Source organism: Dermacentor variabilis, chromosome 5 (genome assembly GCF_050947875.1).
Source record: "Dermacentor variabilis isolate Ectoservices chromosome 5, ASM5094787v1, whole genome shotgun sequence".
Classification (NCBI taxonomy): domain Eukaryota; kingdom Metazoa; phylum Arthropoda; class Arachnida; order Ixodida; family Ixodidae; genus Dermacentor; species Dermacentor variabilis.
In genome coordinates, this window is record NC_134572.1 from 118,701,994 (window position 1) to 118,728,529 (window position 26,536).

General features: G+C 47.1%; 1 protein-coding gene across 1 annotated transcript in view; it reads left to right on the plus strand.

Annotated features, from left to right (window-relative positions):
• Positions 1-26,177, plus strand: part of LOC142581954 (uncharacterized) — a 47,275-nt gene extending 21,098 nt beyond the window's left edge. Inside the window, exons 4-5 of the mRNA XM_075691388.1 lie at positions 18,025-18,096; positions 25,701-26,177. Of these exons, the coding sequence (XP_075547503.1) occupies positions 18,025-18,096; positions 25,701-26,118 (490 nt within the window). The 3' untranslated portion in view covers positions 26,119-26,177. The remainder of the gene's footprint in view (positions 1-18,024; positions 18,097-25,700) is intronic.
• Positions 26,178-26,536: the final 359 nt, after the last annotated feature.

Below are 26,536 nucleotides of genomic sequence, written 5' to 3' on the forward strand. Positions count from 1 at the left end.
ATCTGCGTGTGGGCATCTGGTGTGACACGGCCGCAAGTACGCGCCAGGCTTCAAAAAGCTGCCACGTCAACATCGGCCTACTTAAATGAACAAGGCCTCAAGATCACGCCAGAAAAATGCGCATTGGTCGCGTTTAGCCGGAAGCCAATGAGATCATACGATGTCTCTATCGACGGTCAAAACATACCTTATGTGAGGACGCACCGATTCTTAGGAGTAATCATTGATCGCGACCTCTGCTGGAGTCCTCATGTGGCCTACCTAAAGAAGCGCCTGACGGATATCTCTAATGTGTTCAAGTTTCTTGGAGGAAATGTCTGGGGTACTTCAGTACATGCAATGATGCAACTGTACAGGACGCTCTTTCTTGGGTATTTGCGATACAGCTTGCCTGTGCTGACCAACACCTGCAGAAGTAATATCCGTACACTCGAAAGCGTCCAGGCCCAGGCACTTAGAGTGTGTCTTGGATTGCCGCGGTGTTCGTCAACGGCTGAAACCATTGCGATTGCACACGATTTCCCAGCCAAGACCCATATAGTCATGGAAGCGTTCAGAGCACACGTAAGACACCTTGCTCGAGCCCCTGCCCATCATCTAGCCTCACTGCCAGAGGATCGACCACGTGCTTCCTTTTGTGAAACAGTCCTGCCCTATCGTGCATACCTCCCATCAGGTTATACAGCTCCAGCGAAAGTTCCGTTTCCACCATGGTGCTTGGCTCAAGCAACGTTTCGACTTATAGTACCAGGAATACGAACAAAAGCCCAACTCTCGTCTCCAGCACTCAAGCAGCTTTCACTGCTCTTGCTGTACGAGACGTACGACGAGCATCATCATCTGTATACTGACGCTTCAACTACAGTGAATGGGTCTGCAGAATCGGTGATCTTTCCTGCAAAACCTTCCACCATAAAGATTCAACTCTCTCACCAGACTACATCGACTGCCGCGGAGCTTGCTGCTATTCGTTCTGCACTTCGTGTAATTTCTGAAGAACTACCCAAGAAATGGAGCGCGTTCACTGACTCCAAGGCTGCTCTTCATTGTTTGGTTTCTGCCTTACGCCGAGGACCCCACGAACAACTAGTTCTAGAAATCAGACTGCTGCTTCACCACCTCGTCGAGCAAGGACACGACATCACGTTGCAGTGGATTCCAAGCCACTGTGGCATAATGGGCAATGAACTTGCTGACGCAGCAGCACGATCTGCACATGAGGAGGGCTTGCAAGACTCCATTTCATTCTCAAGAACAGACGCCGCAACGAAAATTCGTGTGCTTGCAAATGAAGCAATCAAAACTTTATGGAGCACAACAAGCTTGAAGCATACACGTCTACACCGACTGGACCCATCCCTTCGACTTCGACCCCCATCTGGACTATCTCGACTAGAAGCAGCAGTACTTTGCCGACTGTGGCTTGGTGTCGCCTACACAAGATCCTTCGCCTTCCGAGTCGGTATGGACGACAGCGCGGCTTGCAGACACTGCGACGGCGAGGAGACCATCGAACACTGCCACTGTCCTCAATACAGCGCGCACCCGCTGTCACTAGCGACCGCGTTGGCACGCCTTGACGACAGGCCACTTTCAGAACAGTCAGTTTTGGAATGCCGACGTGAACTGCCGTCACAGCAAAAGTCGGTCAAGGCTTTGTTGACTTTTCTACGTAACAGTGGCCTATTAGAAAGACTACAATGACCCCATTTCATCCCTTTTCATTTTTTTTCTCACGCTTTTATTTTTGTCACGCTCTTCTTTCCGTCTTTACTTCCCCTTTCCCTTCCCCTAGTGCAGGGTAGCAAACCGGAGGTTTTAAGTCTGGTTAACCTCCCTGCCTTTCTCTCATTTGCATCTCTCTCTCTCTCTCTTTCGCAAGTACATTTCAGCTCACGACTTGCATGTCCCTGTTCTCATGGAGGCTATAGACAATCACATTTTGCTGGTTTTCTTACACGGGGAAATAATAGGTTAACCGCGTAAAGGTAACTGTTAGGAGTGTGCTGAAATTCGAATAAAAACCGAATAGTCTCTTTGATTCGTATTTTTTAAGAATTCACTATTGCAAGTGGTGGAATATTTGTTTCATTCAAACATTCATGTTTCATTCGAATATTGTAAAACACAACATTTCGTGCATCCGGCCCTGGGGCTGAGCCACGATTCATGGAGAGAGAGAGAGAGAGAGAGAGAGAGAGAGAGAGAGAGAGAGAGAGAGAAACTTTATTTTGGTTCCTTCAAGGATTTAGCGTCTCGAGGTCTCGGTCGTCTTGGGCGCCGGCGACTTGGAGCCTCTTCCAGCAAGGGTGGGCCCCTATTCCAGGGCTCCACTGAGCCTAGCTACCTGACTAGCGTGCTGCACTAAGGCCCTTTGGGCCGTGAGCTCGCAGCTGGTAAGCCGACTCTCCCATTGCTCCGCACTCGGGTTATTGTGTTGGTGGAATGATTTATTGTGTTTACATTCCCATGTGACATGGTATAGTGTGGGTGTGGCCCCGCACCATGGGCAGGTGTCTCTGTATTGTGTTGGGTACATTTTTTTTAGGATGTATAAATTTGGGAAGGAGTTTGTCTGCAATCTGCGCCAACTCGTTGCTTCCTCCTGCGTTAGAGCTTTGTGGGGTGGGGGATATTTGGCTCTCGTCCCTCTGTATAAGTTTAAGATTTCTGTGTATCCTCCCTCACAAGCGTGTGGGTGATACTCCGGGGCGCGCGACTGCTCTGCTCGGCACGTGGTCTCTCGAGCTAGGCTGTCTGCCCTTTCGTTACCCTGTATGCCTGCGTGGGCCGGAATCCAAATTAACTTGTGCGTAACGTTCCTCTCGGCGAAGTTGGCTCCGCCAAGAATTCTGAGGGCGGCTTTGCTAATCCTGCCCCTCGTGTAATTTCTGCACGCTTTCTTTGAGTCTGTTAAGATGTTTAGAGGCCTGCCTGTCCTATATCCTTCTACTGCCGCCAGCGCCACGGCAATTTCTTCGGCCTCCGCTGTGTCGGCTGCCTTTGCCGTCGCACATGTGATCAGATTCCCGTCGCCGTCCACCACTACCGCCGTGGCCGTGCGCTTCCCTTCTCGCGGGTACGTGGCAGCATCCGTGTACACCGTGTTCTCTAGTAGCGCGAGTGTCTTTTCCACGTATTCGGCTCGCGCCTGCCTTCTGCTCTCGTGGAGGTTGGGGTCCATGTTCTTAGGTACTGGCCTAACGCTTATCGTTTTTCTTAAGCAGTCGGGCACGTCTGCGTATCTATCTACGTGTCCACTCGTGTCCCGTCCCAGCCTAGTCAGGAGCGCTCTCCCTGCAGGCGTGCTTTTGAGTCTGGCTTTTTGCGTTTCAAGCAGGGCTTCCGCCAGTTCGCTGAAAGTGTTGCTGATGCCCAGTTGGAGCAGTTTTTCGTTTGAAGTGTTTTTCAGCAGATGGAGAGCCGTCTTGTATGCTTTCCTGATTATCGTGTCCGCCTGTTCCCTCTCTCCTTTGGTCATCGCGTGGTACGGTAGCGAGTAGATGACTCGGCCGACGACCAGGCTGCCGACGAGTTTGAGTGTGTCTTCCTCTTTCATGCCGTATCTTTTTTGGGAGACCCTGTTGATCATCCGGCCCACCTGCTCCGTCACTTTGCTCAGCAGGTTGATGGTGTGGCTGCATTTTCTGCTGCCCTGTAGCTACATGCCCAGGATTTTGATCATATTCTTTTCCGGGATGTTTTGACCATCAAGCGTTACTTCCAGCATTGCTTGGGTGGGGTGTCTACCTACTCTCAGTAATTCGGATTTTTCTGTGGAGCATACCAGTCCCCTCTCTCTGGTGTACTTTTCGACACAGCGCGCAGCCTCTTGTAGCTTCTCTTGTTTTTCTCCCAGTGAACCTTGCGTGACCCAAACCGTGACGATTCATGGAAGATAATGCTGCTTTCACTTCGTCATCTGACGGTCGTGCGCAAAGACGTTCAGCGACTTCAGGTGGAAAATAAGGCAGCTCACTCAGCATTTCTACGTTACCATGATTTATTTATTTATTTGTTTGTTTATTTATTTATTTATTTATTTGTTTATTTATTTATAAGGAACAAGGAATCTCATACATAAAGCGCGATAAACCGCATCATTGTTTTCAATATTAACAATGGTAGGTGAAAGAGCATTCCATTCTCTTATAGACCGAACAAAAAAAGAATACCTAAAGACCAGTGACGTAGCCAGAAATTTCGTTCGGGGTGTGGGGGGGGGGGGGGGGGCTTACGGTGCAGCTCGGCATCCTCCTTAAGAGGAAGCTTTAGCTCGGGTGCTCCTATCTAAATACATGTAGAAGGGGAATTCGTTTTTCTCGGCAACCACTACACCAAATTTGACGAAGTTTGTTGCATTCAAAAGAAAAACTTAAAATCTAGTGACTGCTTCTTTCGAATTTTGGATTTAGGTCGATTTAGGTCGTTTTTCGAGCTTTCAAATTTTTCCAGATATTTTAAACAAAATTCAGGCCCTAAATCGAAATTCTGCTTCCAACAGACACTACAATTTAACTTTCTCTCTCAAATGCAACAAATTTCATTAAAAGCAATCCAGAGGTTATCCCAGAAAAGCGTTTCTGCGTCTTACATGTATTTGAATAGACCGCGTCGGAGTGGGGCCCGAGCTAAAGATTCCTTCTAGACAATTTGTCGAGGGATCAAATACACGAATAATAATTGCATTGCCATTTCCAAAGATGCTGCAAACGAATTCTTGAACGCTACGCACCATAAAAACAAGTAAATGTATCATTCTTCATAAAAGAATATACTCGTATATGCCAAAAATTGTGTCCAAAGTAACTGATATTAATGCTTCCATGTTTTTGTCTATTTATTATTGTAAAGAAAATATCACATGAACTTTAGAACTGTATCATTTGAAACCAGCAAAGCAGTGCATGCCGCTGATATGAAAAATGTAAACGCAATGAAATGAACAAGTTGAGGGCAAATATGTTAATGAAACTTTGTCATTCAAGAACCGTGTTTACATTCATGTATGTATGCAATGGCCAGTGCAAAATATCAATGACGCTGGCATTTGTTCCAATGTATTACGCAGGAGCAGCTGTCACCGGTCGTGTATCGTGAGTAATTGCACCGAAATTATAATCGCAACAGAGAGCACGTATAAAAAGCAGTTCTGCAATATATACGGGTGCGAGTCAAATGAACGTGAGCCAATGCGAATATATGACAAGCGGGGTACTTTATTTAAATGTAGTCTCCATGAGCATTTAGACATTTGTCCAATTGACTAAGGAGTCGCATGATTCCGGTCTCATAAAATTCCTTGGGTTGCTGCTTCAAAAAGTCTGAAACTGACTCTTTCACGTCATCGTCCGACACGAATGTGGTTCCCTTGAGCTCTTTTTTTTTCGGTTGCCCCAAAATGTGGATGTCGCAAGGCGACAGGCCTGGGCTGTGTGGCGGATGTTGCAGCGTTTCCCACTTGAACGTTGCCAGTTCTATATTAAATACATCAGCGATGTGGGGACGGGCATTGTCGTGGAACAAGATGACCCCATTCATAAATTTTCCACATTGTTTGTTCTTAATTGTAACACGTAGCCGTTCCGGCGTTTCACAGTATCGGAAACAATTCATAGTTTCTCAAGAATTAGCAAATTTTATCCGTAATAGTCCCTGACGATCGAAAAAAAAAAGTCAGCAACATCTTTCCGGCGGAAATGATGGCCTTTGCTTTCTTTGGGCGTGGTGAATTCGAATGTGTCCACTGTAAGCTTTGCCGTCGTGTTTCAGGCTCGTAGTAGTGGCACCATGGTTCATCCCCGATCACAATTGCAGACAAGAAGTCATTCACCCTCATTGCGATACCGGATCAGATCAATCAAGGCAGCGCCGAACTTCTCCGTCTTCTGGCAGTGGTTCAAGATTTTGGGCATCCATTGCGCACACAAAAGTCGATGACCGAGATGTTCATGAATTATGGCGGGAACCGAATCGTGACTGATGTTCAGACGCTCTGCCAGTTCATCGATGCTTATCCTCCGTTATTGTCTCATCATCTCGTGAACTTTTGCAATTTTGTTAAGGGTGATTTCACGATGGCTTTAGTCCCGTCTTGGATCGTCCTTGCAACTTTCACGTCCTCATTTGAACCATTTGCTCCAACGCTTCACAGTGGCCAATGAAATGCGATGTTCAACGTACACGGCAGACATACGGCGACTAATTTCTTTTTACGGAATACCTTCAGCAGTCAATAACTTCACGGCACCACGCTGTTCAACGTTTGGAGTTTCCAATATGTCACGCAACCATGTTCAACCGAACGTATGAGAGCATTACAGAACCTTTATCCTCACACCTGCGTGTCACTTTTGTAAATGAGATACCCCTAGCTCTCTTCTACGCACATGCCTCGCAGATAATGAACCGAACCATTATTGCGCGGGGTAAGTAGGCTCACTTTCATTTGACTCGCCCTAGTACATTTGAAATGCGAAGATACAATATACAAATGCGAAGATAGAGCTTGATAAAGGGCAAAAAAGTGTCACTGGAAACAAAGTTCACTGCATGTATACACAATATCTCCCAACAAGATATTTAAAGATACGTATAAGTCTCCAATAAATGTACGTATCTAAGAAAAAGTCACGGTGTATAATGCGTCAAACGAAGCAAATAAACATGTTGTGCAATCACAGATTCACAAAATACTAGATACCGCCCCAATTCTATCCACTCCCCCCGATGTATCGCGCGTGACGGAAGATGACTAGCTTGCTCTCCGCTTTTCTCCTTTGTGCCCACAAGACTGAGTCACCATCGTCGGCTTCCCCATTCCAGCCCGCCCCCCCCTTCCCGTACGCTTTCACTCGCACATACAGCATGCAGCGCTCGGTAACGATGTTATCGCCCTTGGACTTTATACGAAACATGAGGGCGACGGTGACGGCAGGAATGCGCTTGGAGTGTCCATATAATTGCTATCGCAATAATATAATAAGAGTATCCGGTAACTGAAGCGTCCCGTGGCCCAAAACTTTCCGCAAAGAAGAATTTAAAAAATCGAACTTTCACCATGAAACAATTCGCTGCGCCGCAACAATGTATTTTTTTCCTTTTGTGGGGCGGAGGCACCGAAATTGAAAAAAGCCCAAGGAAGATATGTTGGCCACAATTGAATGCCTACTTCGTGAACCTAATGTGGCTACCGAAGGAATATCGAAAAAACTTGAGACGGTTGGTTCACAGAGAACTATACGAATACTGCTCGGTATCCTACACCGGCGAGCCAAGACTTTCCGGAGAGGTTGCCCTCAAGCGAACGCGGTGCAATCCATTGAGTCCCCACAGTGATGGCGGCGAGCGACTATTGTTCCTTTTTCTCGTCTGCAAGCCAGAAATCGTCTAAAACTCTGCCAGGCGAAAACATACTCGGCCAGAGCAAACCGAACAAGCACCGAAGTGCGCCGCGCGGTGGTCAGGGCAACACGAGAAAAACGTATGCGCTCTGGCTGGCTCTGGCAGCCCGCGGGTAGGGTGGCAAGACCAAAAAATTGAAGACGCTCAATGTGTCCTCGCGAATAAAAGTCAAAGTAGGAAAAATAAATAAGAACGTAGTTGCCTTGGCTGACTTTAGTGTCTTAACATGGATGCTTTGGCGTAGATGAAAAAAAATTGACATTTTTTTATGTGACATGACGGCACAAATGAACCACCACAACGCTTCGTCTCATCGGACCTCGCTTCGTGCTTTGTCAACTTGTCTAATAGTGCGTTGATTTGGCTTGTCCCGTTGTATGTTCCAAACGCAAGACTTTAGAAAAGTCAATTCACCTTTGGCGTCAAATCTTTGTAAGAGCATTAAACCCATAAAGTTCTGCAATTGAAAATCTAAAGCACTACTTTGGAAATGTCAATGCACCTTTCACATCAAAAAGTTCATGAGATTTATACCCATAAAGTTTCGGAATTGATATCCATGCACTCTGTAGATTCCGCGGCCTCCCCGAGATGCCGCGGTGAGCCCGTTTGTCATCAAAACGTCATTGAAACTTTGTGCTTAGATGGGGCTGTTTGTGTTATGTGACTCCCGGTGCATGGGCGTTGCCACGAAATCCACCCCGAGTTTGCAATTTTCGCGATGAAATGTCTTTTCGAGCATGAAAAAGACATTCTAGACAAAATCCAGAACGTTTTCCGGCGCCAGGGGTTGCTTTGGTCGGCGGTGTATTGACAGCACGACAAAAGTTCGGGGGGGGGGGAAACTGAAGCCCCATAAGCCTCCCCCCCTTCCCGCCTGGCTACGCCCCTGCTGAAGACGTCACCCCTCAAAGGAAACTCGCGGACTTTCAGCGCATGGTCGCGTCTGAACGACGTATAAGTAGGCGAGTTAATATATCTTTCTCTCTCAATCCTTGTTTTTGAATAATAAACAGCGTGAAAAAATTTCAACCTCAAATTTTTTTCGCCGGTCTTTTAATGCTTGCCACGATAATTTAATTTTACCTTCTGTCATACTTAATTTTCTACTATAGTCATTAAGAACAAACCTAGCTGCTCTATTCTGCACTCTTTCAAGCTGTTCTGTGAGATCAGCCGTGTACGGATCCCAACAAATACAACCGTAATAAATTAAACTACGAACATGCGTGAAATACAATTGCTCTTTTAATTTATTCGGTATCTGACTGAAGTTACGGCGGAGGAAACCCAATGAACGTATTGCCTTATTTTTAATATGCGTAATGTGCCTGTTCCATCTTAAGTCAGACGTCATTAAAATTCCTAAATATTTGTATTCGTCAAGCTTCTTTAATGCCATATTACTCAAGGTATAAGTGCATGACTGAAATGCGCGCTTCCTTGAAAAGGTGACGTGAACACATTTTTCAACATTTAGTGACATTTCCGACGTATTGCACCACGTTCCTGTTAGGTCTAAATCAGTCTGTAATAATGAAATGTCATTTGCGTTATCTCTGACTATATAAATGACCCAATCATCCGCAAACATCCTAAATGAAGACGTAAGATCACTTTCAATATCATTAATAATGAGTAGAAATAAAAGGGGACCTAAAACTGATCCCTGAGGAACATCTGAGGTAACTGGAACATATACAGAAGAAAAACCGTTGAGCACCACAGACTGCTGCTCTCTTGCACGAAGATATTCGGCAATCCAAGCTATGACACTATTGCCCAATTTGTAGGCCTTAAGTTTTGAGATGAGAAGATCATGTGCAACGACATCAAAGGCTTTTTTAAAATCTAGAAATATGCAGTCTATTATTTTGGTTTTGTCTATTGCCGAGGCCAGATCATGAAAGAATTCTACTAACTGTGTAGAGCCTGAAAAACGTTGTCGAAAACCATGTTGACTAGAGCTTAGAATATTGTGCTTAACTAAATGCGACATGATTGAAGTATAAATTATGTGTTCCATTAACTTGCATGTGATACTTGTTAAAGATACCGGTCTGTAGTTCTCATCGGCACTTCTCGATCCGCCTTTGTGAATGGGTACAACCCGTACCAGCTTCCAATCACGCGGCAAACAAGACTCAGATAAACACTTTGTATATAACCGAGAAAAGTAAAAGCACAATATTCCAAAACAGTTTTTAAGAATCGCTGCCGGAATATCATCAGGGCCACAAGCGGTCGTCGGCTTCATCTCCTGCAGTAATTTACGCAAACCTTCTACACCAAATATAATCAAATCAGTATACACCAAATCACTAAAAAGTTTCACTTTGTCTTCATCAGCATCAATTATGGTTTCAGAGCTCTTTAAAGGGGGGATAGAATTGTTTTCTTTACCGTTACACCTAACAAATCTCCATAACTCTCTGGAATCTTTGAGCAACTTCACACCAAGGTTTTCGAAATAAGCATGCTTGGCCTGCTCCGCAAGATTATGAAAGCTTTTTTTCAAACATTTCAGTTCTAACCAAGTATCCGGGGACTTCGCTCTCCGAAACTTGAGATAAGCTCTCCTAATTTTTTGTATTTGTGTGCGCAGCTGATGATTAAACCAAGGCTTATCCTTTGACCGTTTAGATGAGATAACATAAGTAGGAACAAATGTATCGCGTTATACAAACAGCTTCTCTTTAAACATCTGCCATAACTCTTCAATGCTCAATTCATCAACTAATGCATCAAAGGTAGGAAAATATGACTCAAACGTAGACATTATAGCCCCAAAACCAGCTCTCTTAAACACCTAAATCTTTCTGGGTTCCTTCTTCGGCACGGACACATATTGAACGTTTATATCAGCAGTAAAAACACAATGGTCACATAAACCGGGAAGTACGTTCACATTTGTTAAAATGTTCGGGACGTTACATAAGAGCAAATCAAGTACGTGACCTGTGCCGGCGCTCCGTGATGCATCACCAATGTACTGTTGAAACGTAAAATCACAGACGAGATCAAAAAATGCAGAATACACGTGGCCAGTGACCGACAGCACTGGGTCATCGCACGACCAGTCTATACCCGGCCGATTAATATCTCCCCCTAGTATTATGATATCGTTCTCAAGCGTATCAAGGAAAGCAGACAGCTGAAGAAACTGGTCGTATGATGTAGCGGGAGGACGGTAATATGATCCAATAACTAGACTTTTCCCTTAGATAGCCTCACTTTGCAAAAAACAGACTCAAGATCGGCTGTAGAACCTTCCAGTCGTACAAACGATAAGCTTGAGCTATAACAGCAAGTGCTCTTTTGGGGTCACAGAACTGAATACATTCGGCTGTCTAAAAAGAGGCTTTCTTGCAAAGCGTAGAATTTCAGGGTGTGCACACGGATTACGTCTGCATCGCCAAACAGCAGCTCACAGAGAGGACGCTGCGATGAGGCGTTGGAAGCGCCTCCGTAGCTCACGTTGCCATGACCGCATCAGCGGAGCCAGTTGACTGACCCGAAGGGACATGCGGAGTTTCATGGCAGTATCCGCCAGTTCTGACGTGCGTCGTCTGAGTGCACGACCTTTAACTGAACAATAAATGCAGATGCCACTGCACCTTGAGTGCGTCCCATGAGTCCGGGTCAGATATAGAAAGAGAAGCGCGTGAGACTCTGACAAATAGAGCGCGAATGCGCGTCATGTAGAACGCGGGCGTCGAGGCACCAAGGTTTTACTGATGAAGAAGCAGGGAAGTAAACTTCAAGCATAACTGGTCTGTGATCTGAAAGATAGACAGGAGATGAAGGCAATGTTATCAGAATGGGAGACATACCGAGATAATTTTTTTCCAATAGGTCAAGCGCCAATAGTGACGGCACAAAAGAAGGAATACAGACAGGACAAGGCTCTACTTACAACTGCAATTTTACTGCAATACTGAGATAAATTGCTTGGCACATAGGCACGGTCTAATCTTCTTGACGACATTCCGCGTTGCCACGTCCAGACAAATGAGGACCATGAAAAAGTCTATATGTATCCAGAAACCAAAAGTGCTGGACGAGGCGACGCAACTCCCGTGGGTTCCAATCATCGTGACGCCAGCACGGGCCTTGCACATCTGCTCGCATGTCTAAAACGCAGTTGAAATCCCCAACAACAACCACGTGATGACCGTCCAATAAATAAACGTCCAGGTCAATAAAAAAATCATCGGGTTTAGTGGCTTGTGCTGGCCCATAGACAGGCAAAATACGTAACATAAATGAAGATAGCACACAGTCAAATGCCACCATCCGCCCTGTCACATCAAAACATGATGACCTCGCAGTTGGCAGATCTCGCGAAAGAGAAAAAACAATCTAGGCTGAAAGTGCGTTTGAAAGCGACATGTCCAATGGTGAAAAAATTTGTTTCTTGCAAACACAGAATGTCACAATTTTTAAAGCAGGACACGCTGATAATTTCTGACTGTTTTATAAGATTTCAGAACCCCTGTGCGTTTAATGAAATAATATGCAGGGTGTCAGCCATATTTACTTAAAAGTGCCACCCAACTGACCTCGTCGTATTGTTCAAGTCGGCGCCCCGAGAACAAGTCCAGGGGACATGCAGCACACACGTCACTTGTTCGACCCTCTCGAAGGCCGAGGTTTCTTTAGCCATTTTAATTCGGCAGGGCGATCCGGAGCGCCGTCCTAGCCAGACGCTGACGCGCGGGCACACTTTAGGTCTCCTGGTACCGCCGCTTCTACGTCGGGTCCATCCAGGCTTGGAGAGAGTCCAACGCTACTATCAACTAAGAGGCTGAAGCTATTTTCAAATGCTGATGATGCTGTTAGCGGTTGGGCTGCGGCATGGATGTTATCGCCACCGACAACTTGTGCAGCCGGGGGCTCATTCAGATGCAACAGCGCAGTGGCTTTTGCAGAAGAGCCACAAATCGGATGTAGTGGCGTAAGCGGCGCAACTGAAGCGCTTGAAGCCACCGCAATCTTCGTTGGTGTAGCGAGCGCAGAAATTGCAGGGCCAGGTGTTTTAGTCGTGACACCGGCGACGTCGTACGCAGAAGTCTGCAGCTTGCGACATCGACCGTAAGTCGGCAAGACAAGACAAGCACGTGAACAGGCTAAATCCACCAAGATTCACGCATCTGCGAAAGCGTGACGGTCAAGCATGCAGAATGTCGTGTCTACTGCTGAGAGCATCTGTCCTCGTTCGTTTCACGTGGCCTGTGTGAACAGCTACAGAGGAATCTGCCTTCACACTCTCTGTACAAACCTGCTGTGTACCATTTGTCCCCAGCGCCACTCGCAGCCTCGTCCCCCGGAAATATTTGTTGATTCCCTTCGCTTCCAGCGGACTTAGCTAGCATTGTTTAGACGGACCACGGACCCTTTTGTAACTCGGTTTTCTTAACACGCCTTATCGTCGTTACGCTTGGAGGGGTCCCTGAAGCACCCACAGACGCCGCAATGCGGAGATGCTCTGGTCGGTGCTCTCAGCTGGTGCCTTTGTACCTGCTGCAAAAAGAAGAGAAAAATAAAGATGCGCAGCGCGTGGTCGAGGCGCAAGCTCTAATTTAGTCTTGGTCGGGCGCTCTGCGGCGACCCCTCGCTTCCTTACAATGTCGTTATTTAATCGTCATTGCGCCGTCATAGCCGTGCTGTTGTCGTCATTGCGTCGTTGTCAGAGAGTCGCTATCATGCATCCGTGCTCCTGCCATCATCGTAATGCCGTTGTGGTAGTGCCATCATCGTCATTCAAGTTTCGACATCTCCTTGTCAGCATACTGTCCTCGTCACACCATCGTCATCATACGCTCGTCATCATCCCAGTTTTCCCATGTCGTACTCGTGTCGCTGTCATCGTTATACCATCGTCATAATTTAAGAATTGTCATCTATTTAACGTCATGCCGTTGTCGTCATACCGCCTTTTTCTTTCCATCGACGTCATTTTCGTCGTCATTTCCATCGTTGTCAGTGTGTCGATGGTCGACGTCGCACAGTCGTCGCCATGACGCCATGCTCATGCTTGACGTTGGTAAGGGAGTGAAATATTAACATGGTGCGATGCTGGTGCATGCCACACATAACCGAAGCAACGAAAGTATCAGAATGACAACTACAGATGTTAAATGAAAGTGACTGCAGAATAGCAGTGTGTCGCTAGATTGCTCGAGTGGTAATCGCATTACTATCGACAGGTATCGTGAGATGAGTGAGTGAGTGAAAGAAATAACTTTATTGGAGGTCCGGCGAGGACGCGAACTCGTCGCGCACCCGGCTAGTCCCACATCGGTACGGGCAGGTCCAGCCCACTGGCCCGGTCTCGGGCATGCCTTACAGCCAGGATTTGCTCTTCTAGAGCGGGGCTACGCAGAAGCGAGTCCCACTCCTCCAAACTAAACATGGAGTATGTCGACCCGCACTCTCAGAGCATGTGTGCTAAGAATGGAGGTCTCCCCGCAGGACGGGCAGGCGTCGTCGCGATATACCTCGGTGTAAACTTCGTGTACAACACCCAGACACGGATATGTGCCGGTCTATAAGAGTCTGAGAGAACCGGCTTCCGCCTTATTCAACTTGGGGTGAGGGGGTGCAAAAGACCCTTCTAGACATGTAGTAGAATTTCATAACCTCGTTGTAAATAGCAAGAAGGTCCCTGTGGCCGTATGGGGAGGGGAGTCGGCTCTCGTTACAGAAGAAGCGCGGTCTGTGAGCTCACGCGCAGCCTCGTGAGCAGACTCATTGAGGTTCGGGGAGCACCCTCGGCCGACCCTACGTGAGCGGGTAACCACTGAATCGAATGACGCGTGAGAGCATACGGACTCGAGACGCTAGGACGAGCAACTTGGTCGGCGATGCAACCCTTCTCAAAAGCCCTAATAGACGTTTTGGTATCGCTACAGATCTTCGACCCACGGCCGTCTAGCAGAGTGAGGGCGATGGCGGCTTGCTCGGCGACTTCGGGGTCTGAAGTGCGAATCGAGGCGCTATTGCAAATCTAGCCGCTGGAGTCGACCACGACGACGGCAAAGGTGTTCACATCGCTATACTCTGCTGCGTCGCTTGCTCTGGTGTCTTGTTGCTTGATCTGTTTGAGAATCGCTGCTGCTCTGACCTTACGTTTGCACTCGTCGTGGACGGGATGGACGTTTCGGGTCTCGGCGGCCACTTCGAACTTGTATCGAATGCACCTAGGAATCGAGGTACTGACCATAGGGAATCCCAGTGCGTGGTAACTCAGCTCTTCAAGGATGCGTTTACCTGCCGCTGTGGTGGTCAGGCGAGCGAGTTGCGCACGTTCTTGGACTTCGGCAATTTCTTCGGTGGTGTTATTTACTCCCAGCTTGACGAGATCCTAGGCAAAGGTCCTTATGGGTAGCCCGAGAGCCCTTTTGACTACTTTGCGGATGAGAGCGCCGAGCTTGTCTCGCTCCGCTCTGAGTCATTTGTGCCTATAAATCGTGTACGTGAAGAGGCATAGTAAGAAGGCATTGATGAGCCTGAGGAGATTGTTTTACCTCATGTTTCGGTGTAGGTTTGCGATTCTGCGAATGAGGCGGAATGCGTTGTCCGTCTTTGCGATGATGTTGCGGAGAGCCGTTCCGTCCCCGTCGTTGACTTCGACAAACTTCAATCGAGAGACAATCGAGGGCAGTTTGTGGAAATCTCCGACGCGCGCTCAAGCGCTTTTCCTGTCACGTCTAGAGTTCCCCAGGGTTCTGGGGTAGGGCCATTATTATTCCTTCTCTGTATTAACGACGTTGCTAATGGCGTGAGTCCACAAATTGAGGTCCACCTTTTCCCAGACGATAGTTTGTTGTTTTGTCGCGTGAAGAGCGTTCTGACTTAATAAACGAGTTCGTAAATATGATTTTCGACTGATGTTCCACGTAGAACATGCAACTTAGCTTCGACAAATCGGCATGCCTGACGGCGACAACAAAGAAATCACCAGCAGTATTTGATAATAAATTGAGTAAGAAAATTCACTAGGCGAATGATGAAGGTTAATTAGTTCACCTTAACTAATACACATTATCTGAATGCGGAAAAGCGCTGCAATAACTCGAAATGCAGCGATGGTAATAGAGAAAAGCGGATTTTGATGTAAAACAAGACAATTGTTAGACTTACATTGGAGTACGCATGTGCAGTTTGAGTCCCTCGCCGATCACACCGAATAAATCAGATTACAGAGTACAGCCAGAATCAGAGTACAGCCTCTCGCTGTGAGATTATTTTTAAGGCGAAAGCGTCAAATTGCGGGCACCCCCGATGGTCTGGGAAACGCGGCAAGCGGTACAGAAAGTCATGTGACCTCGCCTTGCGCAGACACGCGTTCGCGCCACTGCTCGCGCGTTCGTCGTTGTCTTCTTCCACAGCTGGCTCAAAAAAAAAAAAAAGGCAGAGCTAACATATATATAGTCGGATACAACTTTAGAAAAAAGGGGGCGTTTACTCCTCCGAGGCGGAGGCATACGAACATCCACCAATGGGCGCGCACTCTGGGCTAACGTCATGAGCCGGACGGTCGGTGACTCCGCCGACGGAGAAGATGGCCGCCCGCGCTTCGAACTGGGCGAGGTCGCGTCAGCTGTGTGCTTCAGCCCTTGGTCAGAGTGAATTCCAGAACTGTTTGTTATGGTCTATCGTGCCGGAAATATTACTGCGAGCTTACGATGCGGCATTTGTGCCGCGTGTGTTTATTCATAGCCGTGATCCGGCGAAGGAACATTGCAGCGAGCATCGCTGGCGCTGCGCTGCGCTTCGCCTGAAAACTGGATCCCACAGCGACCGCAACGAACACACATCCTACGTGTTTGTTCCTTGTTGTTTTATTTCGCTCCCGAGTGAAGTTACAACGAGAAAAGTTTTCCAAAGACTGGTGCGTATACTGTTAGCGGCGGGTGTGTTCGTGTACTGTGTCGCTGCGTTTTTGGTCGGACGGGGTGAAGTGATGGAGCAAAATCATTCTCAGGAGAAATGAGAAAAGTGTGCGCGCATGAAACAAACCTGCAAGTGTCTGAACAGAAAATATTTGCAGAATATGCCCTCAACGCAAAGATTTGTCGCCGTCAACTTAGCGTGAACGATCATTGTCAGCAGTGAGATAGCCATGCGTCTAGCGACGGTGTTCGAGCGTTGTGTAGCACCTTTTGATTGATTGCTGTCCACCAGTGCTCACTGCACACGCAAGCTGTAGAATGCGTGCTGTGAAAACATAATACCAAAAAATATAAATTTTATGCCATTTAAAAACAAGAGTACTTATTTAAAACGATGAATGAAGCATTTTTGTACCTTGCTGCCTCGACCGTATTCTCGCTCCGGGTTTGTAATGGTTGCGATAAATGCATTGTTTTATATAAGTACTTTTTCAATAGCAACTGATTCATTTTAAGCTTGGAAAACAGGTAGCAGATGCGCCGTGTACATGTGAACAAGCGCAAAAGCCTTGCCGAGATGCTCTTTCTACTTTTGTCACTTGCAATGAAGCAAAGAGCAGACGACGGGCAGCGTTGTAGAAGGCACGGGGTTATTTTTCTGTCGCTATCCGGCACGTGCGCCGCACATGAGAGTTCTACTAAACCAGCCATCAAAATACAGACGTCTTTATTTATACCGAAAGTTACGCGTTTCAGGAGCACGATTTTTCGAGCGGGACTATTCTAGTCGCGGAGGCAATCGGCTGTCTTGCTTCGGTCATCTGGGCGGGGCCTCCCCTTTTTTTCTAAAGTTGTATCCGACTATAGACTTATTTCAGGCACTTAAACCCACGACTTCCGGTGGGACTCGAACCTTCGAGCTTATGTGGAAGTCGAGCACACGCCCTTTGATTTTAAGGCGAAGTTAATTAAGGCACACTTAATTTATTTAGAGGTAATTAAGGAAAATGGCAAGTAATTTAATGAATATCTCTTGAGCGCGCAGACTTTTGCCTTCCCTCTCTTTGGCGTATGCTAAAGTGACTATCACTTTTTTCTAAATGCTAGGGAAGGGGATATGTTACCGCACGTTGCTCGCCAAGGCCAGCGCACCAAAACTTGCTATGCCATGATAGACAGCGAGGTTAAGATTGTTTTATCAATTATAAAGTGGCATGTTAAATATAAGTCCCGACCATGCATTTGCGACTTCCTGGATATCAAACCTCACATGTCTAGCGCCAAATATTTCAAACACTTATTTCTAGTTAAAGCAATAGAAAACTGGAAAGACAGGTATTTTAACGTGCAAATTCGATAGCGCGTTTTGAAAGAAATTGTAGTTCCTACTTGTATAATTCTGGGTTCTGTGATGCTGATATATGTTGTATGCTGTTAAAGCTGTTTATATATTGTAAATGTGTCGTTTTAGTTTGTTATAGTTGGTATTAGTTCCATCTGCCTTATGCTATATATGTAAGGTAGTATCTATGTCCCATGCATTGTGCAATTTGTACACTATCTGTACTGTTTAGCTTCTTTTTTTACAATTGCCGCTTGTATTTTGTGCGCTTGCTTTCTGTCTTATTTTTTGAATTGACGCACACTGGCTGTAACAGCCCTGGTGCACAGCAATGAAAATAGATCAGATAAATCGAAGGCCCTTTATTTTAATCCATTTCAGCCCCACGGCAGCCGCTCCTCAGGCGCCTGCCATTGCTCCCGTCGGAGGCGTGTCCCAAGACATGGTCCAAATGTAAGTAAACGATCTGCTAAGCTTTGCGGAACCTCGCCGCAGCGTAGCACAAGGCACAAAATGAGCGTCGCTACAGCGCGCAGACTATTCTCGCGAAGTTAGCTTCCCTATTCCTCCCTATATATGCACATCACTTGTCAGCGTGTGTTGCCGCATGATAGCGCAAAGTGCCAGGCGAGTGCGCCCGTCCTCGACACCGAGAGCTGGAACGAACAGCTACGTGCGCCACTCCTGGCTGCAGAGAAAGCGCACGTGCGAGAAGGCAAAGGAGCATCACTTAGTGACAACGCGCGAGTGTCGCTTCATAGTTATGCTATACGGCGTCCTAGCTAAGAAAGTTGATTGGGTAAGGCTGGTTGCCTTGCGTGGCGTACACGCGAACCGGCGCTCATAAAGCTACTGCGCACCGTCGATTAGACACGGGCCTCTGTTCCGACCTCAAGGCAGTGAAGTGTGCGATGTTTCCGGTGCCGTGTTTTGCGTGGGCGGAGCCCTGTGGAGCGGAGACAGTGTTGCTTCTCCGGATGAACTTGGATTACCTCAGGTTCTTTAACGCGTACCCAATGCATAGTGCACGAGCGTTTTCTCATGCATCCCCATCGAATTGAAATCGAACCCAAAACTCTGCGCTCAGCAGCGAAACACCATGGCCATTCAACCACTGCGGCGGGTTAAGAAAAGCATGGCTGATTTGGTGATCCTCTAAGGTGGTTTTTTCAATGGTTTTCTTTTTTTTTTTTGGCTGGCGGGCTTCAAGTACCGATAACACGGTGACTTGTGGAGGAGATGCTTGATCTAATACATCCAGGGCTTAAAGGGCCCGTCACCAAGCCCCATAGCAAATTTTGGTTATACGCTGGTAGTTCTTACGTGTCCTCTAGGGAGTGTCCTGCCGCAAACATTTTTCCAATCGGCTCATTAATAGCCCAGATATAAATATTTCAGTGCCACGAACTCTTGATTTCACAAGGCGTGCTCCACTGCATAGCGAGATTCTCCAGTCGCCCCGTCTAGCCTCCGCAAGCGAAATTCCTTCCCTGCGTTCTCCCATATCGGACCTCGAGGATGGCGTAAGGAGCACGTCACAGGCACCGCCTTCATTTTTTTCTCCTCGCTTTTATATTTTTTTTGCGGCGCTGCGCATTTTTGCTGATGGCGTCGCGCGCGAGTTGTTGTCTCGTTTCGCGCAGCACACGAATTTGCGTGCTTTGCACAAGGACACATGACTAGCGGTATGATTCAGTGTCACACGAATACTGAGGCAGAACAAGCGGATCGCAGAACATGATCACGCGCTGGAACAAGACAGAAAATTTGAGAGTTTCGGAACCTCCGCACGTGACTGCACGACCGTGGGAACAAGCAGACGAAGCGGAAGTACGTCTCTCTTGCTTCGATGCAAAGTGAAACAAAAAAAAAGACGCAGACATTCCGTTTGTGTGTTTTATTATTTCTTTAAACTTCATTTCGTCAATTCAAGCAGCAGATCACACAAATAACAGATGTTGCCTTGAAAATTCTCGAAGTCACGTGTCACCACGAGCGTCGTCACACTGCGGACCTGACCACGTAGACGTAGGGACGCGACTACGTCACCGTCCGGCTTGGAGAGCGGTCGCCGCGAGAGAAATGGACACGGCGTTCGGATTGAAATTTCATACCTTTCCGCGGCACGTAGAGATGTAATTCTTTGCAAACACGATCGTTAGCGCGCATTGTATGCTCTGCGCTTGTCAGTTCAAAACGGCCAGAACTGGTGAAGGGCCCTTTTAAAGACCAAAAAGGCACAAGGCTTCGAGCGCGGTAAATTCTGGCAGAACGGCCGATAGCTCCACGCGTCTGGCATTTCTCATCTGCGGCAGTCCCTGTTGTAAGGGTTGGGGTCGGCCATGTCAAAAGGGGTAGCTGGACCATGCCGTCGCCCGACTCATCCACGCTAAGGACGTTGTTTTAGGGAGGAACCTGTTCTCATCGAGAACGAGGAATACTGGGTTTACAGACAGTATCTACACGAAGAATGGCTAACGTTGTATCTCATCAGTCTAACATGACTCAAGTGAAGTACACACCGAGGAACCGAAAACGTCTGCTTAAACCCCTTCTGTCCTCCCTAGATCCCTGGGTCAGCGAAACTGCTGTGCAACCTTCGTCTAATCGGAGCGTCCAACGTCATCGAAAGACCCGCGTTGAGGGCGAGGCTTCACACACTCGCTCCGGCACCTTTGTTCACTGAACACAGAGAAAGGAGGGGAGCCTCGTAGACAGGTGCTCTCACGCTTGACTCAAGCTGGCGCGTCTTGGTTCCTGGGATGACCCAGCAGTTAGCTGGGGCGTCTGTCAAACGACCGTGCCGGTTACCGGAGTCCGTGAGGGAACGCCTTAGAATAGCCTTTTTCAGGAGTTTCTTTCTCCCATCGGTCTGTGAAGGCGACAGTGAACCAACAAACAATACTCGGTCTGCCACACGTGTCGCGCCCTGCTGGTGCTGTAGGTAGGATATTAGGCAGCATAGTAGCAAGAGCTTGGTGGCGCAAGTCACCGCCCCGTTCCAAAGGGGACGCTCATAACATCCATCCATCCATCCGTAGGACTGTCCGAGGGGGCTGCATTGTTGGCTTCGAGAAGCGATTCGTCGCAGCGGGGAGGAGAGGCTAGAAGGTCACTACCCCCGCTGGCCGATCGTAACACTGTTTCCCATGCCAATGAAATCCTGGGCACCATTGGCGCTGTTAGCTAAAGTGTAGGGTGTCCCCTCGTTCGGACCTCGGTAGAGATCACAAATGTCTAACTTTGAAATTCGAGAGAAATACTAACGAAAAACAGGAAACAATAGCATCAGCATTTCTAAAAATGAACGAAAAGCAAACAGAGATTGCAAAAAGCATAGAGAAGAAAATGCAGGCGTTTCCTACAACAGTCTGGGCATAATAGGAACTGGTAGACGTTGTGCAGAAGGAAATAATACAGACAAATAAAAAAAGAAACTGTTGTATTGGAAGGAGGAAACCATGTATATGGTGGAACAAGGAAAGAAAGCAAGCTATAGAAAAGCGGAAGCAGACGTCTAGGGATCATCGAGAAGCCAAAAAGTTGGGATTACACGAATAAGAGGTTCTCCTTAGAGGGAACAAATACCGTGAAAACAATAGGTTGGCGAGTGAGCTCGTGTAAGAGAAAATTAAATATACAAGTGAACATTGGGTGCGTAACATGTGCAAGCGAGACAAAGGCGCACCAAAAATATTCTGGAGCCATGTTATAGCACTGGGAGACGATGCGCTGCGGCACATGAGAAAAGGTATTAGGGATAACTACGGCATGAAATAAAGCGTAGTTATGACTTAAACAAATTTACAAACGACAGAGAAGCCTGAGAAATCAAAATTTAGCATAGACAGCTTTTATTGGAAAAAAAATCAGAAGAAAATATCCCTAATATCATGACAGTAGGGCCCAATGAAATCCCAACACAGCTAATTGAAAACCTCGGTCCAAAAAGTAACGCACTGCGCACTAATGCCATATAGCAAGTGATTAGAGCGAAAAAAAATTCCAGGTGAGATGTCATGAAAGCAAGGTAAACCTCATCTACAAAAACAAAGGTAATAAGGATGAGATGAGCTCGTACAGGTCTGTTACAGTAACGTGGGTGATATATAGAATGGGAATGCAAACCATAAAATTGGCATTGTCGACGTGGGTGAAGGAAAATGATGTACTGGAGGAACTCCAGAATGGGTTCAGGCCAAGCAGACGCTTAGGGGATAATATGTTTGTATTAACTCAGTGCATAGAGATTTCAGCAGCTCAGAGTAGACCTTTATCGGTAGCATTTCGAGATATTAAAGGAGCCTATGACAACGTATAGAGGGAATTGTTAAGGGATATTCTTAAGCACGAAGTCATAGAGGACGATTTCGTAGAACTAATGAGGGAGATATATAGAGGCAACCGAGTGCAAGCTGTAGGGGAAGGCTGAATAGGTAATGAATGGTGGCAATTTTCCAAGGACTGAAGCAAAGATGTCCTCTGTCTCTATTGTTGTTCGCGCTTTATATTAAAGGCATAGAAACGCGACTGGAAAACAGAGAATTAGGGTTTGATTTATCCTACATACATATTGGAGAAATGGTGCAACAGAAGTTCCCTGGACTGATGTGTGCGAACGACGTAGCAATACCAGCGGACAATAAACGATATTTACCGAGGCTGGCAAATATTTGTGGCAACGCGGCAACAAATAAAGGCCTGATGTTTAGCATAGAGAAATCGGGAGTTATGATCTTTAATGAGGAGACGCATAATTATGTGGTGTCAGTTCAACAGCAAGTCATGCCCATAGTCAAGCCATATAAATACCTCGGCGCACATATAAACGAAGGAAAGACTTACTCAAGCACCCACCAAGGCAATCCGGAAATGAATTGGAAGCGGAATGCTGCAATAATGAAACAAAGAGCACTGTGGGGCCACACTATATATGAGGCGGTGCGTGGAATCTGGGAAGGAGTAATGGTGCCAGCACTAACGTTCGCTTTCTACGTTGTGGAAATAGCGATCAAAGCAGCGCACGAGCCTAATTTCTTTACATTTGCAACTACACGTTCACCTCTCATCTCCCGCTTTAAATAGAATGTAAACTATGCTGCGGTGACCTGAAATTTACGCACTCCTGATTTTGGTACCAGGTTCTCGATCTCCGTGGCATTTCGCCACTTCTTTATGTGCGCACTGTACAAAGTCAAGAGCGGTCCATTTAATCTCGCTATCGCCAGAACTGAACTACATTGAATTCTGGAGACCAAAATCAGCATCGTATCGGCCTAACGTGACCGAGCCGATGCCCGCACGTAGTGGGTCTACGGGCACGAACTGATGGACTGTTGGTAGGCCTTCCTCTAAACAAACTCGACATCTGGTCTATCTCGGCACTGACGGCGGGAAAGGGCTGACGATCTAGAACTTCCATTCATTTTGAGCACGAATAAATATATACAAAATCGCGTTGTCGGTGTGATGTTTTCGCTCTGTGGTTGCTTTCACAATGACTGACCGAAAGATAATCCGCAGACTGGTTCGGTCGCCGTCACGAAAGCCTGTCACACTGCGACGACTCGCTGTGACAAAATGTGACAGAATGTCTCTCAACGACACAGTCTACACACTAGTCGGCCTATATATTGTCGGTGTCATTGTCTTGTTGGCGTAGGTGTCAGGTAGGCCTCGTGTGACCGGACCTGCCCTTACTATACATGGCATTCTTTCAAAGAGAAGTATTGTCATCTACCATAATGTAGCACGAAGGTACTTGGTATAGCTTCATGCTACATTAGGATGGATGACAATTTTTTCCCTGTCATGATACTTCCTCCACCTTGCGGGATGCCGCAGAACTGATTTGCCATATGGCATCCTTTAGGACACGAAAAAGTAACATCAAAAGGCCGATGGCTCTCTCGGCGGGCGACGCAAGTGCAGCACACTAGCAGCACGTGACGGTAGCCAACTATGTTTTCACGCGGCAAAGAGCACGGCTACAACAACGGACTCAAAGGAGATCACAGCAGCCGGGTGTGTACCCGTATACACCGACGGCACCTAACGGTGTTTGCGTTGCTCTATTATATTACAAAATGTACATAACACATTTTTTTTACATGTGCCTGAACCTTATTTTGCATTTACAGCCTTTAACACACTTCGTACGAATGTAGAAGGCATTCTTAACAACTAAAACACGTTCTATAGAGGATCCTCGTATAGTTCTGCTTTGGCTTCGAAATCACTAAGTTCACTGAGCGCACTCTAATTATTCGTAATATAAGTTAACTCTTACAATTAAACACTTTGAGGTTCCTGCCGGCGTTGAGCTACATATACAGCAATTTGCTATGGGCTCCCTGCAATTGTCAGGCGGCGCAGCGATCGGCTCAGCCGTCAGCACCACCGTGTCAGTTGTGCGAAACACCCGAGGCGGCCACTGCTACGGAGGTATGCTTTTGCGGCGCTCGTTTGAAACGTGTCGGCCGTGTTAAATTGCGGTTTTAAGGCAATCGAAAGCATTGAGGCCCATTTTGGACCACCGACGTTTGAGAAAGGACGTCAGATTTACGGCTACAACCATGCATATCGTGTCAAAGGAGTAAACAGCACGTACATCACAGTGAGGTGCCTAAATTAAATTATGGTGTTTTAGGTGACAACACCCCGATCTGATTGGGAGGCACGCCGTGGTGGGGGACTCTGGAATAGTTTGAACCACATGGGGTTTTTTAACGTGGACCGAAATCTAATTACACAGATGTTTTGGTATTTCGACCCCATCAAAATTCGGCTGCCATGGCCGGGATTTAATCCCGCGACCTCATGCTTAGCAGCCCTACACCATAGCCACTAAGCAACCGCCGCAGGTCGCGAAGTACTTGTCGCAAGAAAGCAAGCATGCTTACGACGTTGATCTCAAAGTGAGTTAAGAAATAATTATTTTATGCCACTTGAGTGAGCAAATACGGCCGTGGACGTCTTTGAACTGTCATTTGTTGCTTCATTACTTGGAGCGTGCCTTGAACCTCACAATCGTAGAGGTTTTGGCGAATTGGCAGGTAAGTGTTTTTTTCTCCGTTGACAAAGTGCCTCGAGCATATTCTGGTATTGTCGTTCGGGCTCAAATGTGAGAGGGCATTACCGCTGAAGCATCATAGAGAGCAATCAGCTGAGACTAAACAACGTGAAGACTGAACAAATATGTACGCAAGAGAAATGCTAATTTTTGAATACTCGTCCTATGCTGCAGTGTACTCCAACCTTAGTTCTGTTGTTCTAAGCGCGAGAAAATATCGGCAGAATGAGCTCGGTTCCAGAATTCGCGCCTGTGTCTTGGCGCAGGAAGAAACACAGCGCGTACAAAGCTCCAGCACGGAGCGCTTACGAAGGTACATTTGACACGAACAACCACTGCGCGTTTGTTTTGGAGTAAGACGGGCTAAACTATATAAACTAATTTACAAGAGCGGGAATCAGTTCACGCGTTTTTATGCAGTTGATGCTTTATTGTGTGTTTTTATTGATGCCGCTGCTGGTTGTTTATTTTTTCTTCTTTTTGCATTTACGTCTTGGTTCGTTTAACAGAAATTTGCAAGACCGACACGAACCGCGACGATCCACTACAGCCGCCGAGTTGCTTCCCCCGGTTTTGAAGGGAAGCGGTACAATTTGTTACTGGCATCGCCTTCGCGGTTGTTACAATCGTTAACGCAGAAGTATCTGCGCTTGTTCTTTTTGTTCATACTTCTCACGAAGGAGCTGCCAAGAGGCCGCGATTAATCCATTGGAAAATTGGAAAAGCAGGCTTTCAGGCGGGCCTGAGCGCACCACGCACAACGGTGAAATGACGGTGAGGGCCTACCCGCGGGTGCTCACCGCCGCTGCTAGGTGGCGCGACATGTACAGGAAAACTTCATTGCAGGGTGCCCATAGTGCTGGCGGCATATGCGGTGGTGTGGGTTTACACTTACGATGCTTATGTGAGCATGAACCTATGTAGGCGACGTATAGAGGACAGCTCATAGCATGCCTCGATCTGTTTTTTTTTCTGCCTTTTCCAGTTTCAAGATGGTTCTAGAAATGCAGAATCATAATAATGAGCAAAACAGGAAGGTGATGACGGATATGCAAACATCGCAGAAGGACTTCCTGGGAAGCGTGAAGGATGCGATGGCGGAGACAGCTTCCATGGTCAAGGGCACACTGGACACGGTGAAAGAGCAAATTACCGCACAGGCAACAATGCAGCAGCAGGCAATTGCAGCCATGCAGCAGAACACGGAGTCCGCGGCCGCGATGAACCGAGCGGCGATGAGCGCGGTGGAGCTCAACATGCAGAGGACGTGCAAGATGAATTCAGAGACAACCCAGTTGGTCCATAAAAGCATTGTCGATGTGCTCGAACAACAGCGGAAAACCGCGGAAAAAGTAGAAAAAATGTCTCAGGAAGCCGCCAAGAACGAATGCGTCATCCAATGATCGTACGGTGCGAGCAAATAAACATCGGAGACAGCAACTTTGCCACCTTTGCTGAACAGTAGCCGTAAGATCGGTCCTGTAACACATCTTTCTTACACTGACAGAATTGAGAAGTCCAGTAAGATGCTTTCCAATAGATATATATCCGCAAAAATATGTGAAACCAACGTAAAGCCTATATAAACCCAGGGACCATTTTCCAGTTTTCACCTCACATGTGGCGTGGCACTCGGCACCAATGTTGGTCTTCGCTGCTTCCGCGGCTTAGCTCTCTACCCTGTAGCTGCCCAGTCCCATAATTCAATTAATGTTTCACACTACTTCCACGATAAGATCTGCCCTGTGAAGCAGTTACAACGCTAGCCTTCTCGGAGGTCATGAACAGCGGCGCACAACAACGCCTCAAGCAGACGCGTCT